General features: G+C 38.1%; 1 protein-coding gene across 1 annotated transcript; it reads right to left on the bottom strand.

Moving 5' to 3' along the window:
• Window positions 1-7,242: 7,242 nt before the first annotated feature.
• LOC127131402 (uncharacterized) lies at window positions 7,243-8,820 on the bottom strand. The gene has a single exon (XM_051060328.1). It carries the CDS (start codon window positions 8,818-8,820, stop codon window positions 7,243-7,245), a length of 1,578 nt encoding a protein of 525 aa, XP_050916285.1.
• Window positions 8,821-11,564: the final 2,744 nt, after the last annotated feature.

Here is an 11,564-nt window from a genome sequence, read left to right on the forward strand (position 1 = left end):
ATATTGTATTTCATTTCTTTAAAACATTGGGGATAATGTTTAGTTTAAGTATGGGGGGAAACCATGTTCTTTCTATTTCCATTTTTCAAGTATGTACCTTTCCCTTCATTGTTATTTGTTTTATTAAAAAAAAAATCTATTATTTTAAGTTAAGTCCCGAGTGTGAACAAAAATTCTATTATCTATTCCCTCAATTTTCTTGAGCCATAACAAAAATTTAACACACCCAATAAGTATAAAGGTTGCTTATTTTATAAAACTTGAGTGAAATCAAAAACAAAATCATTACCATAACAACGCTCTGAGAACCTCAACATGTTAGATCAGGATAAGTACCTATTATACCAATCCCTTGAACTTTTAGTTTTATAGTAACCCCGAGTAGTTTATACAAGAAGTCAGCACCATCCTAATAGCAAACTACGTGGAGAGCCGATGAATATAAGTGAATGATTCCCAAAGTAACATAAAAAAATAAATATATCAGGAAATGCACTAATTAAGTTAGGTGATCCTTACCAGATCATTTAATCTAAAGGTTGCAGATCATACAAAAGCATAAGATGAGAGATCCATTATGAGTTGGTTCAGCAGGTATCTGGTGCTGAACTTGGTAGGGCGGACTACGGTCCGATCCCCCGCAATTTGCAATGGACTGAATAACGAAGTTATCCGACTTATGTACCAGAACTTCAGGCTAAAAAGGGGATCAGAATCACTAACCGGTTACTCCACTATGTGCGCGAAAAGATAAAGGGCTTAATGTGATTTCGCTTGAATGAAAACGGGTGAAATAAGAGTAAAGGAACCAGAATAACTATCGTAGTGTACTTGAACTGATTTGCATAAGGCAGGGTTATCTAGGTTGTGACGGTGGTTGTTGATGTCAAGATTAAACTCAAGTTGCTTCTAAACTAAATCCACTTGCGACCTATCACGAATTGATGTGTGTTTTGAAATTTTATCTGGCTAAAACCTTTAACGAGTTCTATACTGAATTTTTGCTTGAGGACAAGCAAAGATCTAAGTATGGGGGAGTTTGATAACATGAAATTATATCATATTTTAGGACTTAATTCAATTAAATTTTATCATTATTTATTCCAGTTCACTTCATTTTATTAGATATTATGCGGTATTTTCTTCCTATTTGTCTCAGGTGGCTTATTTTGAAGCGCAAGTAAAAATGGAAGAAAAGGTGGTGCAAAAAGAGAGAAAATGAACCAAATGTCAAAGCCCAGCCCAAAGTACAAGAACACAGGTGTTGTGCCTGTGACGTGCGTCACAGAGGCTGTGACGAGCGTCACGCCTTACACACTCCTGTGACGAACGTCACACATGGTGTGACGAACGTCACACCAGTCCCCTACATTTTTGGTGCAAGCAGCGCTTCAGAGACGTTGAGGGAGAGTTGAAGCCGATGTCCACGCCTAAATACTTTGCACGTTGAAGACCTTTGGAAGCGGAAGCAGTTACTCAAGGCACCAATATAAATAGCCACTTGCCAAACCTAAAAGGGTTCCACGTTTTTCCACAATTTTCTTTGCCGTTTTCGCTTTTGCATATTTTCTTTTCCAGCAGCTTAGGCATTGTTTCTTTATTTTTTTACGAGTTCTACACTATTTCCCTTTTTCTATTTTCCTTTTTAGCATTTAGTCAATTCTTTTCGCACAATAGTTTCTACACCGGAAACTATTGTGTACCTTTTTACCGGATCTAACCTTACGTTAGAATCCAGTTTTTATTTCCTTCGTTTTAATTTTTGTTGTTTAATTGAAGAATCCAAGAACAAATCCTACCGGCTTGTGGTGGAGTGTTCAAGACTACTGTTTAACTTATTCAGGTTCTTTAGTTATTATTTAATGCTTTGTTTTATTATTTATTTATATTATCTGTCTGGGATGAGTCTGTTTATGCATGATAAGTATTTTAGTTTGTTTAGCATGTCTGGCTAATTCGCTTAGATATCGGTATGTAAAGTAAGCGGAATAAGGGATCAGGACTAAGTCGGTTTAACTAAATTTAAAATTAAAATCACTCTTTTTACGGTCTCAATTTACAGGTTTAATAACAAAGGTTTCTACGAAAGTAAAAGACAAAGAAGTTAAAATCAATAGAGCGAGAGTTTGAGGTTTTAACTGGACAGTGTAAATTAGACATTAATTCTAGATCAGGGCGAGAGCAAGTTTTAGAGTTAATTAAATTCCGATCTTTTCCAAAAAGTATTTTTAAAGATTGAATGTGAGGACGAGAGTTAAGCATTCGAATTTAATTATATAACCTAAGTCAACAGAGCGAGAGTTTGAGATAAGGGTGTTTAAACGGTCAGTGTTTTCTTGAAAAGAGTTTCTATGGATTGTATTGCTTTCAAAAAATGGTTTTTGACTTAATTATAAGTGACAGCTACATTAACATAAAATCATGGTTTATTCAACAGAGCGAGAGTTTGAGATAAAACTTTTAATCAATAAAGTCAACTGAAAAGATTTATTTTAAAACCAAGAGACCGACAAAGGATTGATTCCCTAATTACGACGAACTACATACCGATATCCGCTTTATTAATATTTAATCTAGATCTCAGTTTAGTTTTTAGCTTTTTCCCAAACAATCAAACATTATTCACCTTAGCTTTACGAAGTAACCTTAGATAACGGTATATCGATTCATAAGTCCCTGTGGGATCGATATCTTTTAAAACTACGCGATAGAACTGTGCACTTGCAGTTTGTACCCCATTCTCGACTCACGAAGTCGAGCGATCAGTAGACTATCAAAGTTATTTGGGTTTTGGTTACGTTATGATGGGAAAAAAGGAGCCTGGGGGTTAAAAATGATTCCCAAACATCCAAAAATATATTCTCATCCTTCTGCATTTCCAAGGGCAGTTGTTGGGTAAACCATTCAGGTCCAATTTTTCTACTAGCAAAGGGTGCCATGCTCGAAGTAAAATGATACCTTTTGACAAACATCATGACATAATCGTTGAAAGCTTGTCGAAGGCTAATTCCTTCATCAGTTGGCGTTAGTTGCACCAACCTAGGCCATTCGACAGTCCTGTCCTTCACTTTTTCTTCGTTCACTTCGTGTTTTATAGGAAAAGAAGCTTCAAAGGTGGCATTGAGCCATAATTGTAAAAGCCAGAAAGGTCCTGACAAATTGATTTTACATCTGTCTTTGATGGTTTTCAAAAAATTTACACTCTCACTCAAGGATTCGTAAAGATTCTCCAAAATCATTTCACTTAAGCATAGTTTGGTTCCTGCGTGAAGCTGATTGGCCATAGTGATGAATCTTTTGGCAACTTGGAGGGAACGGGAGCAAAACACATATTTTGTTAGCCATAGAGTCAAAAAGGCTATATGTTCGACATCCGAGACTTCTGTGGTATCCTTGTCATGATAATGAGACATGAATAAAGAGTATGGAGCAAAGCTAGTGTCGAAAGCTATAGAATCTTCATTTAGGTTGGTGGGGTCGAAATCTATCCCATTGGGGCGAAGGCCAACGATGATTGTTGCGTCGAAGAGAGTGGGTGTGACCATCCCACAAGGAAGGTGAAAAGTGTTATAGGTACTGTCCCAAAAATAGAGGGAAGCTAAAATCATATTGGGGCAAATGTTGGGTCCTACTCTCAACAATTGAATGAGGTCGAAAATGCCTATTTCCTTTCAGAAATCTCCTTTAATCTTTTCAACCTTATCTAGCCAGGATAAATAGTCTGACGGGTCTTTCGACCATGGACAAGTTCTAAAGATCCAAGCATAATTCAAATAAGTTAAATTCAACTCTCCATCATCAGTCGAACTTTGTGGGTCAATTTGTTCTACAAATTTCTCTTGAGGTTGAGGTTTTACTCTAGCACCTATGGGTTTGGTATGGAAATAGGTGGTAAAAAATTCTTTCAGACGATTTGGTTTAATATCTGGATTAGGGAGTGGACCTAACATAGCGTGACAAATACCAGAAACAAGAACAGGAATTAATACCTGGGATTTATATATACATTCCTTCTCTCTCTCATTGGGAGGTTCAGGAACGTATTGTTGGTTTCCAGCAATCATTGGTTCATTCAACTCGTGCGCAGGATGAAGAGTTGAATCTTGGGTCTTCTTGGAGTGTTTGCTGCTGGAAGATTTTGGAGGAGCCATTGTTGAGAAGAACAAAGAAATTTTTCAGGAAAGTTGAAAGTATGAAAATGGGTATGAAGAAGAAGGTTTGAAGCGTAAAAAAGTTTCAGAGAAAATAGGTTGTGAGTATTTATAAGGGAAGATGATAAAAACGTTTGAGTTTTTGATGATAATCGTGGGACACGTGGCTGAATCACAACGGTGATGATGAAGATGTGGAAGTTGAAAAAGGCCATGATGTTAGGTTTAGGAAATGATGGGGGTAAGGTCTAAACGTGGGCTAGACATGACGTTTTTTGAAAAAGTGTAATGATGAATCTGTTTAGGAACTTGAGATTATAAAAGCTTGGAAATGATGGAATTAAATGACATGGCATCGAAATATTGGTTGACAACAAACGATTGTTTCTCCAGAGTAGTCGAAACATCTTTGCTGGGGGGCAATTTGTATACATGTATTTTTGACGCAATGAAATTAATAAGTAGAATAGTGTTTTCGACAAATGGAGATGCTTGCAAAAAGGAAAAATTAAACTGGAAATATATACTTGAAGAGCATTTTCAACAGTTTAGTTGATAAGTGTTTTCGACACTTTGACAGATTGGTAGTTTGATATTTCGACAGAAGAAGATGTTTGCAGATGGAAAGACGTCTTCGACAAGTACGGATGATGTTATGATATTTTGACAATTCGACAAGTCTAAGGAGACGCGTCGTTTCGACGTAAAGCGGGAATTCAAATTTAAAAAGTTATAACGTTTGGCAGAAGACGCGTGGAAGCACCTGGCGAAAGGAAGTCATGCAGAGAGTCAAGTGTCATAGTTTTAGGATTTATTCGTTAGTGACAGTTATTTTGTTTGTATATAAATAGGATAGTTGTTATCAGAATAGTGTGTGTGCAAACTTGTACAAAATTCCTGCAAAAATACTCAAAGTACCCGTGTGAGAGAAAAGAGTCTTATCTGGAAAATGTACGTGTGAACAAACACCATTTCTTTAAAGTTTTATCTTATAAATTTCAAAGTTCTTTATCAATTCTCCTTTACATTTACCAGTCATTTATCCTTTGCATTTACTTTATGCAATTTATTTTTCGCCATTTATCTTAGTCTTGTTAAGTTTACTTTTACTAAAGCACTTTTAGTCAATATCTTTCGTACATGAAAGACTTAGTAAACCAAATAAAGGATACAAAGGTTGTTCTAAAGAGTTATAAAGTTATTTAAATTTACACATGTCCTAGGATTTGTATGGTTGATCCTGCAAGTAACCCAATTCAATAAGTTTTGAAAAACCAGAGGTTGTTCGCCAAAATCAACAGCGAACAGGTCCTATGTGAGCCAAGTTCCTGTCGAAGTTTCTCTTGTCTGCATGGTTTACTTCTGCCATGAAGTAACTTTGGTCAGCTTTAACATTCTCTACCACACCATCTTCTCTCTAGATGGATATCCTCTGATGCATGGTCGAAGGGACTGGCCCTATTCCATGTATCCATTCTCTCCCTAGTAGTAAGTTGTAATTTTCCTTCGCGGGTATTACCATGAACATTGTTGGTCTTGTGATTGATCCAACAGTCAGATCCACTTGTATGACACCCAAAGTCTGTCCTATCTTACCCTCATAATTTGACAAATCCATGTTGTGAGGTTTGACATCAGTGTCGAACATACCTATCTTCTTTAACATGATTTGGGGCATCAAATTGACTGCTACTCCTCCGTCCACCAGGACTTTATTCACTCCCACCTGTCCAACTTTGGCCCTAATGTATAGGGGCTTGAGGTGACTCTGCATCCCTTGGTGAGGCCTTTCAAAAATAGCGTTCTGCTCTTCGACAGCGCCACTATTGAGAACATAGTAACACACTAGTTGATGCTTCACCATCTCCACAGCATCCGCTTCCTCATTATCTTCAACCTCCGTCTCCTGGTTATATTCGTATGGCAAGACTGAGATTACATTGCAATTCATATTAACAGAAGACACTCTGTCGGACTCGAAGTCGTTAGTGAGCATTTCCTCCTCTCTTACTTGTTCCTTCTGAACTTTCTGACTTATGTTTTCATCTGGAAACAACTTCCTTCCTACAGGTGGTTTGGTCGAATCCATGACATTTGGGGGAACCTTGACGCTGCTGGATTCTCCAGTCTCTTTTAGATTTATCTCTCTTTCAGCCTTCCTCAACCTCTAATGTCTTCTCTATTGGGAATATGACATATGATTCTTTCCTTTGTAGTTTTCTAGCCTGATAGCCTCTCTCTTGGATGCCTGGAACTATTTTCTATACGCCTAATAGGTTCTTCCTCCATCCTCAAAACTTCTCCACTTTCCTTTCTTCGGTCCCGCCTGAGTCCATTTGTCCTCAGGGACTTCTACTGGCAGTTTAAACATAACTCTTTTCGCCCTTGGGTGAGGGATGTCTGGCCTCCTAGGTGCTCCCCTCTTGTCGAAGCTATACATGTTTGGGTTACCTCCATGTCCGTCCCAACCTTGGTTAGATGGGATTCTTTCGAATGCTTCAGCTAATTCTCCGTTGTACACTGCCCCACACCTGGGACACATTAAGCATTCTGTTTCATATTTGTAGCAATGCACAATGAAACTAAGAAGGCTTTCTCCTGGCATGGGATACACCTTTTGTAATTGGCTTTACTTCCTCCAGTTTCTCTCAGTCTTTGTTCGTTACCATCTTTCGTAATCCTCAGCCACCCTTCGACATATCCTGATGCTGCACCTTGGGCAAAGCAACATGTCAGAATTCCTTTTGTGACATCTCCAAAGGTATTCACATATGCTTTCGTTGGCTTTGGGATAGCCAAACTTCATCCCCTCTTGCTCCATCTTCAGACATTTCTCCACTTCCTCTATTTCTAGGGGGGGGGGTTGTTTCAGATCCACCATGTTGACACCTAGACTGACGCCATCAATGATTAAAATTTCCTCGAATTTCTTTCTTAGGCCCTCAGTAGCCTCAATTTCTTTCCCCTTGAGACCTTCAGTGGCCCTTGGTTCGACGTTAGCAACCTATTTACCTTTGAGAGAGATTCCAAAGGAAACATCGTTATTTAGGCCATCAGTAGCCTGCTTTCCATCTAGCGCATAACCTTCAGTTCATGTTGCCTTTACAACCTCCACTTCCCCTACGTCAATCATGTCGATTTCAACAGGTTCAGCATAGTTTGTATCAGCAATGTTGAGGGGATCAACATCAACCTTCATCTGGTTCTTTCCTTTCTCAACGAACTTGAGGCAGCCATCCCTGATTGCATTCTGAATAAGATCCCTGAAAAGAAAGCATTGTGAAGTTTTATGGCCTAAAAAATTATGATATTTACAGAAGCCTCTTTTCTTTCGTTGTTCTAACGGAGGAATTTTTGTATTTGGAGGCACTATCATTTGGTCATCTTTTACTAATAAATAGAAGATCTCGACACATTTGGTAACATCAAATGTGTAAGTCTTTTTGGGAAATCTATCATTCTTTTCAGTTTCGACAGGGCTCCTGCCATTCGAAGGTGTAAGTAATTTGCAGGCATAAGGTGGTGCTTCTTTTAATTCAGCCAAATCTACTTCGAATTCCTCAAGACCATAAGGGTTTTCAGAGATTTCAGACTCCCCTTCTTCGAATTTGACATAAGCAACCCTCTCTTTCTTATAATTCTTATTTTCTCCGGCCTTTTCAGATTTTAAGCGTTCGACCTGTCGAACCCTATCTGCTAATTGGGCCATGTCTCTTAGATGCTGGGTATCTAACTTTTTCCTGATGGAATAGTCTAAACCTCCGGCGCCCATTTCGACCAACTCGTGTTCAGGCACTATTGTAAAGCATCTAGATTTCAACAAACGGAACCTATTCAGATAATCATCTATAGGTTCGGTGAATTTTCTTTTGACGCTGGCTAATTCCTTAAGACTTATCTTAGTTTGGCCCATGTAGAATTGTTCATGAAACAATCTTTCCAACTGGGGCCAAGCATCTATGGAATTTGGTGGCAAAGTTGTAAACCACATGAAGGCGTTCTTTGTTAAAGAACTGGGGAAATATTTCATCCTTAGGTTCTCACTGTTCGCCAAATCCCCTGCCTCAGTCATGTATCTGACTATGTGCTCTATAGTGGATTCACTAGTGTCCCCTGAGAATTTGGTGAACTTAGGGATTTTACAACCCCTTGGTAATTCTGTTTGTAGGACATATTCTGATAAAAAGGAGGAATAATTTGGTTGTCGAAGTCCTGTATTCAGACCATTTTGGGCTATGATTCTCTCTATCATACTAGTTAAGTCATTTTCCATCATGTTTTCCCGCCTGACCCTATGAATTACTTCGTCTGCATCCTGGTCTCTATTAACCATTATCACTCTCCTAGGTTGTTCTTCAAGGATTTCCCGTCGAATTGGCCGTTGTTCCAATCTTGCCCCCACAACCCTTTCGTCAGGCACTTGCCTTGGTGGTCGAACCTGATCTATAGTTGGCTCTTCTCCCTGGATTATAACCTGGTTCGGCCTACGTCGAGCAGAAGATTGTGGGGCGCCTAGGAAATCTGCTATGCGTCCCATCTGCGCTGACAGTTGTTGGTATGTTTGGGCATTGTCAGTGTTAGTCCTATTCACATTCTGTATCAGGGGAGAAAAAATGGTATTCATTTCTCTGGCCAGAACTCCTACCATATCATGGTTACTGGCATCCATTTGTTGTCTAAAGGTTGCCTGGTTATTCGTTGTAAGGGTAGGTAATAGGGTGGGGACTCCTTATGACTGGGTATTTCGACCTACATGGTTCATGCCAGATCCAGAATTTTGAATTGGCGAAATAACCGTATTATGTGGTTGAGTATATGTGGAAGAATTGTTTTGAAGTCCCGCCATGGCAGTAGATGGAATTCTATATGGGTATTCTCTCAAAGGCCTAAAGTTCTCGAATCCTGGTGGCCTAGGGGTTGAAATTGCAGGAGTGTCTGCTACGTCTGGCATAATAGGCATTGTTGTCGAATTATGCAAGGCCATGGATCCAGATGTTGGTATGGCCTGTGCACTAGGGATCTCAGTGGATACATCAATGGAATTTGCTCTGATTGTGCCTGTTCCCTGGGGAGGGAATTGTTCCCCTTGACTGGTTGTATTAACCATCTTTTTTGCGTTTTTTCTGTTGGTTATAGGTTGTGAATTGTTGGCTATCCTACCACTTCTAAGGATCAGACACCATTAATTTTTAAACCAAAAGAATAACAACAATTTTGTATTGTAAAAGTAAAACAAACTATTGTAATCAACAATTCTTTTGACACTGTCCCACTGGGTGTGCCAATTTGTTTACCAGTGATTTCTGATAAACAACCGCTTGTCTTCCAAATTTATATATTTTTGGTAACTTACAGGACCGACTAGATTGATCTTAGGACATGTGTCTCAAGAACTACTATTACGGTGATTTGACTCATGGTTAAGTTTGTTTCTGGTTTATGGACAACGAAATGTGTTTTGACAACAATTCTAAACGAAACTTATGACTTTATGAACAAAGTAAATGACGATAACTTTGTAGTAAAAGGTTTTTTAAATATAACGAAAATACTTGGAAAGGGTAAAGATAAGTGACTCGAAGTAAATGCTTTAAGTTTTGAGAAAGTACTGGAAATGAAGACTTGGCGAAATGTAAATGCAAAAGTAAAAATGATGATAAAATACTGAAAATAAGGGAAATTCGACAAAATAAAAGGCAGTGAATAACTTTAATTTAAATGACTTGCATGAAATAGATAACATGAACGAAACTTATGGTGTTCTTCATACATACATTTTCAGCGTAAAACTTTTTTCTCTCGCTCTGGTACTTCGAGTATATTTTTTTTAATTTATGTATATCTGTTTGAACACACCCTGAAATCTAAAACTAAGACCCCTATTTATAACAATTCGACCCTAACGGTCTCTACATAGATGACTGCCACGGTTGACATTTTCAAGCGTTGCATGTCTCAGATGTTTCCACGTGTTGGTCTGACGAAACAGCTTCGTTTAAATTTCAAATCTTTCCGCTTGAAGCTTCGACTCTGTCAAAACGCCTACGTCGAAGAGAGCTTTGTGGAAATCCAAAAATCTTCTAAGTCTCAGGCTTCGACCGTAAAGATTTGTTCACCCAAGAAAAGAATTCAATAAACAGCTTCGACACAACCATTTTTTATTTATTCTCCAAAATGCAACATTTTCAAAGAGCTTCAACTATTTGTCGAAATCTCCAGTTAACACCCCGATACTAGTCAGGGAGAGCCTAAAATGATTGGTTAAGTGTCTATAAATGTTTTTCTTATGTAGTTATTGTCTCCTTTTCCTCATTTCTTGGTTTACCTTATATAGGCCCATTCCTCATCCCCAACAATCATGAAGAACAATTTCCTCTTCCTTACTGCATTCAAAGCCTAGAAAATCGTTGTCGCTTTATCATTTAATTTCACTTCTTAATGGCTTGCAACGCCTGCTTCATTATGATGTCGTTATTACCTTTCATTTTCCGAGACCATTTCCAGATGGTGGCCCTTCGTCCGACTATTATCTCGGCTTATCCAGGTTCCATAGTTGACGACACGAGGCTCTCTACCTCGGCCCATCAGGACCATAAATCCGACAATATGATGACTTCGTTAGGCCGAGTTATATCTCGAATATCCCTTAGGTGAGTATGTGTTCTAGCTCTGGCTACTACCAGCTTCCACCCGAACCATCCCTACTTCATCACAAACTTCTTCCGATTTTACACATCGATTGTTCAAAATAATTTCTAGGATGTACAGGTATATAACCATCTTCTCCATAAGAAAAAATCAAAAGATATTGTTAGGCTAAATAATTTGCATTAAACTCATATATTCCTTTAAGTTTTTCACCTTTTGTTTGCATTAACATATCTTTTTCTCAATTGTGTCGACGCCACCAATAATTAATGCCACAACCTCTGATATAGTTATTCGTTGTATACTCGACCATTAGTGGTTCAATCATATATTAGCCTCAAGTCAATGACATTACCTTCATTAATATGTTGTTTTTCCATTTGGAAGCATTTCGTATGTGTGTGTTATGTTCATACATCATGTCAGACAATTTTGAATCAATTAAGGGGTCAATATTTGTTGTGTTCATAATAAGATAGACAATACAAGAATTAGTAGTGAAAGAAAGATGCAATGCATAATATGAAGAAAAAAACTGTTTTGCCAAATTACATACCTTAAACCTTGAATGTGCTTTTGCACTTCTGATCGAAAAAATAGCAAGTGTACTATTTTTACCGATGTAGTAATAAGGAGTTTTATCTCCAAGTATCGATCTCAAGGATTGCGTAGGAAATACTTATTTTACTTTGATTCTATCAGAACAAAAAGATAATGGTTTGGTTGTTTTGGAATTCGAACAATAAACACAACAGACAGTAAAAT

Source organism: Lathyrus oleraceus, chromosome 3 (assembly GCF_024323335.1).
Source record: "Lathyrus oleraceus cultivar Zhongwan6 chromosome 3, CAAS_Psat_ZW6_1.0, whole genome shotgun sequence".
Classification (NCBI taxonomy): domain Eukaryota; kingdom Viridiplantae; phylum Streptophyta; class Magnoliopsida; order Fabales; family Fabaceae; genus Lathyrus; species Lathyrus oleraceus.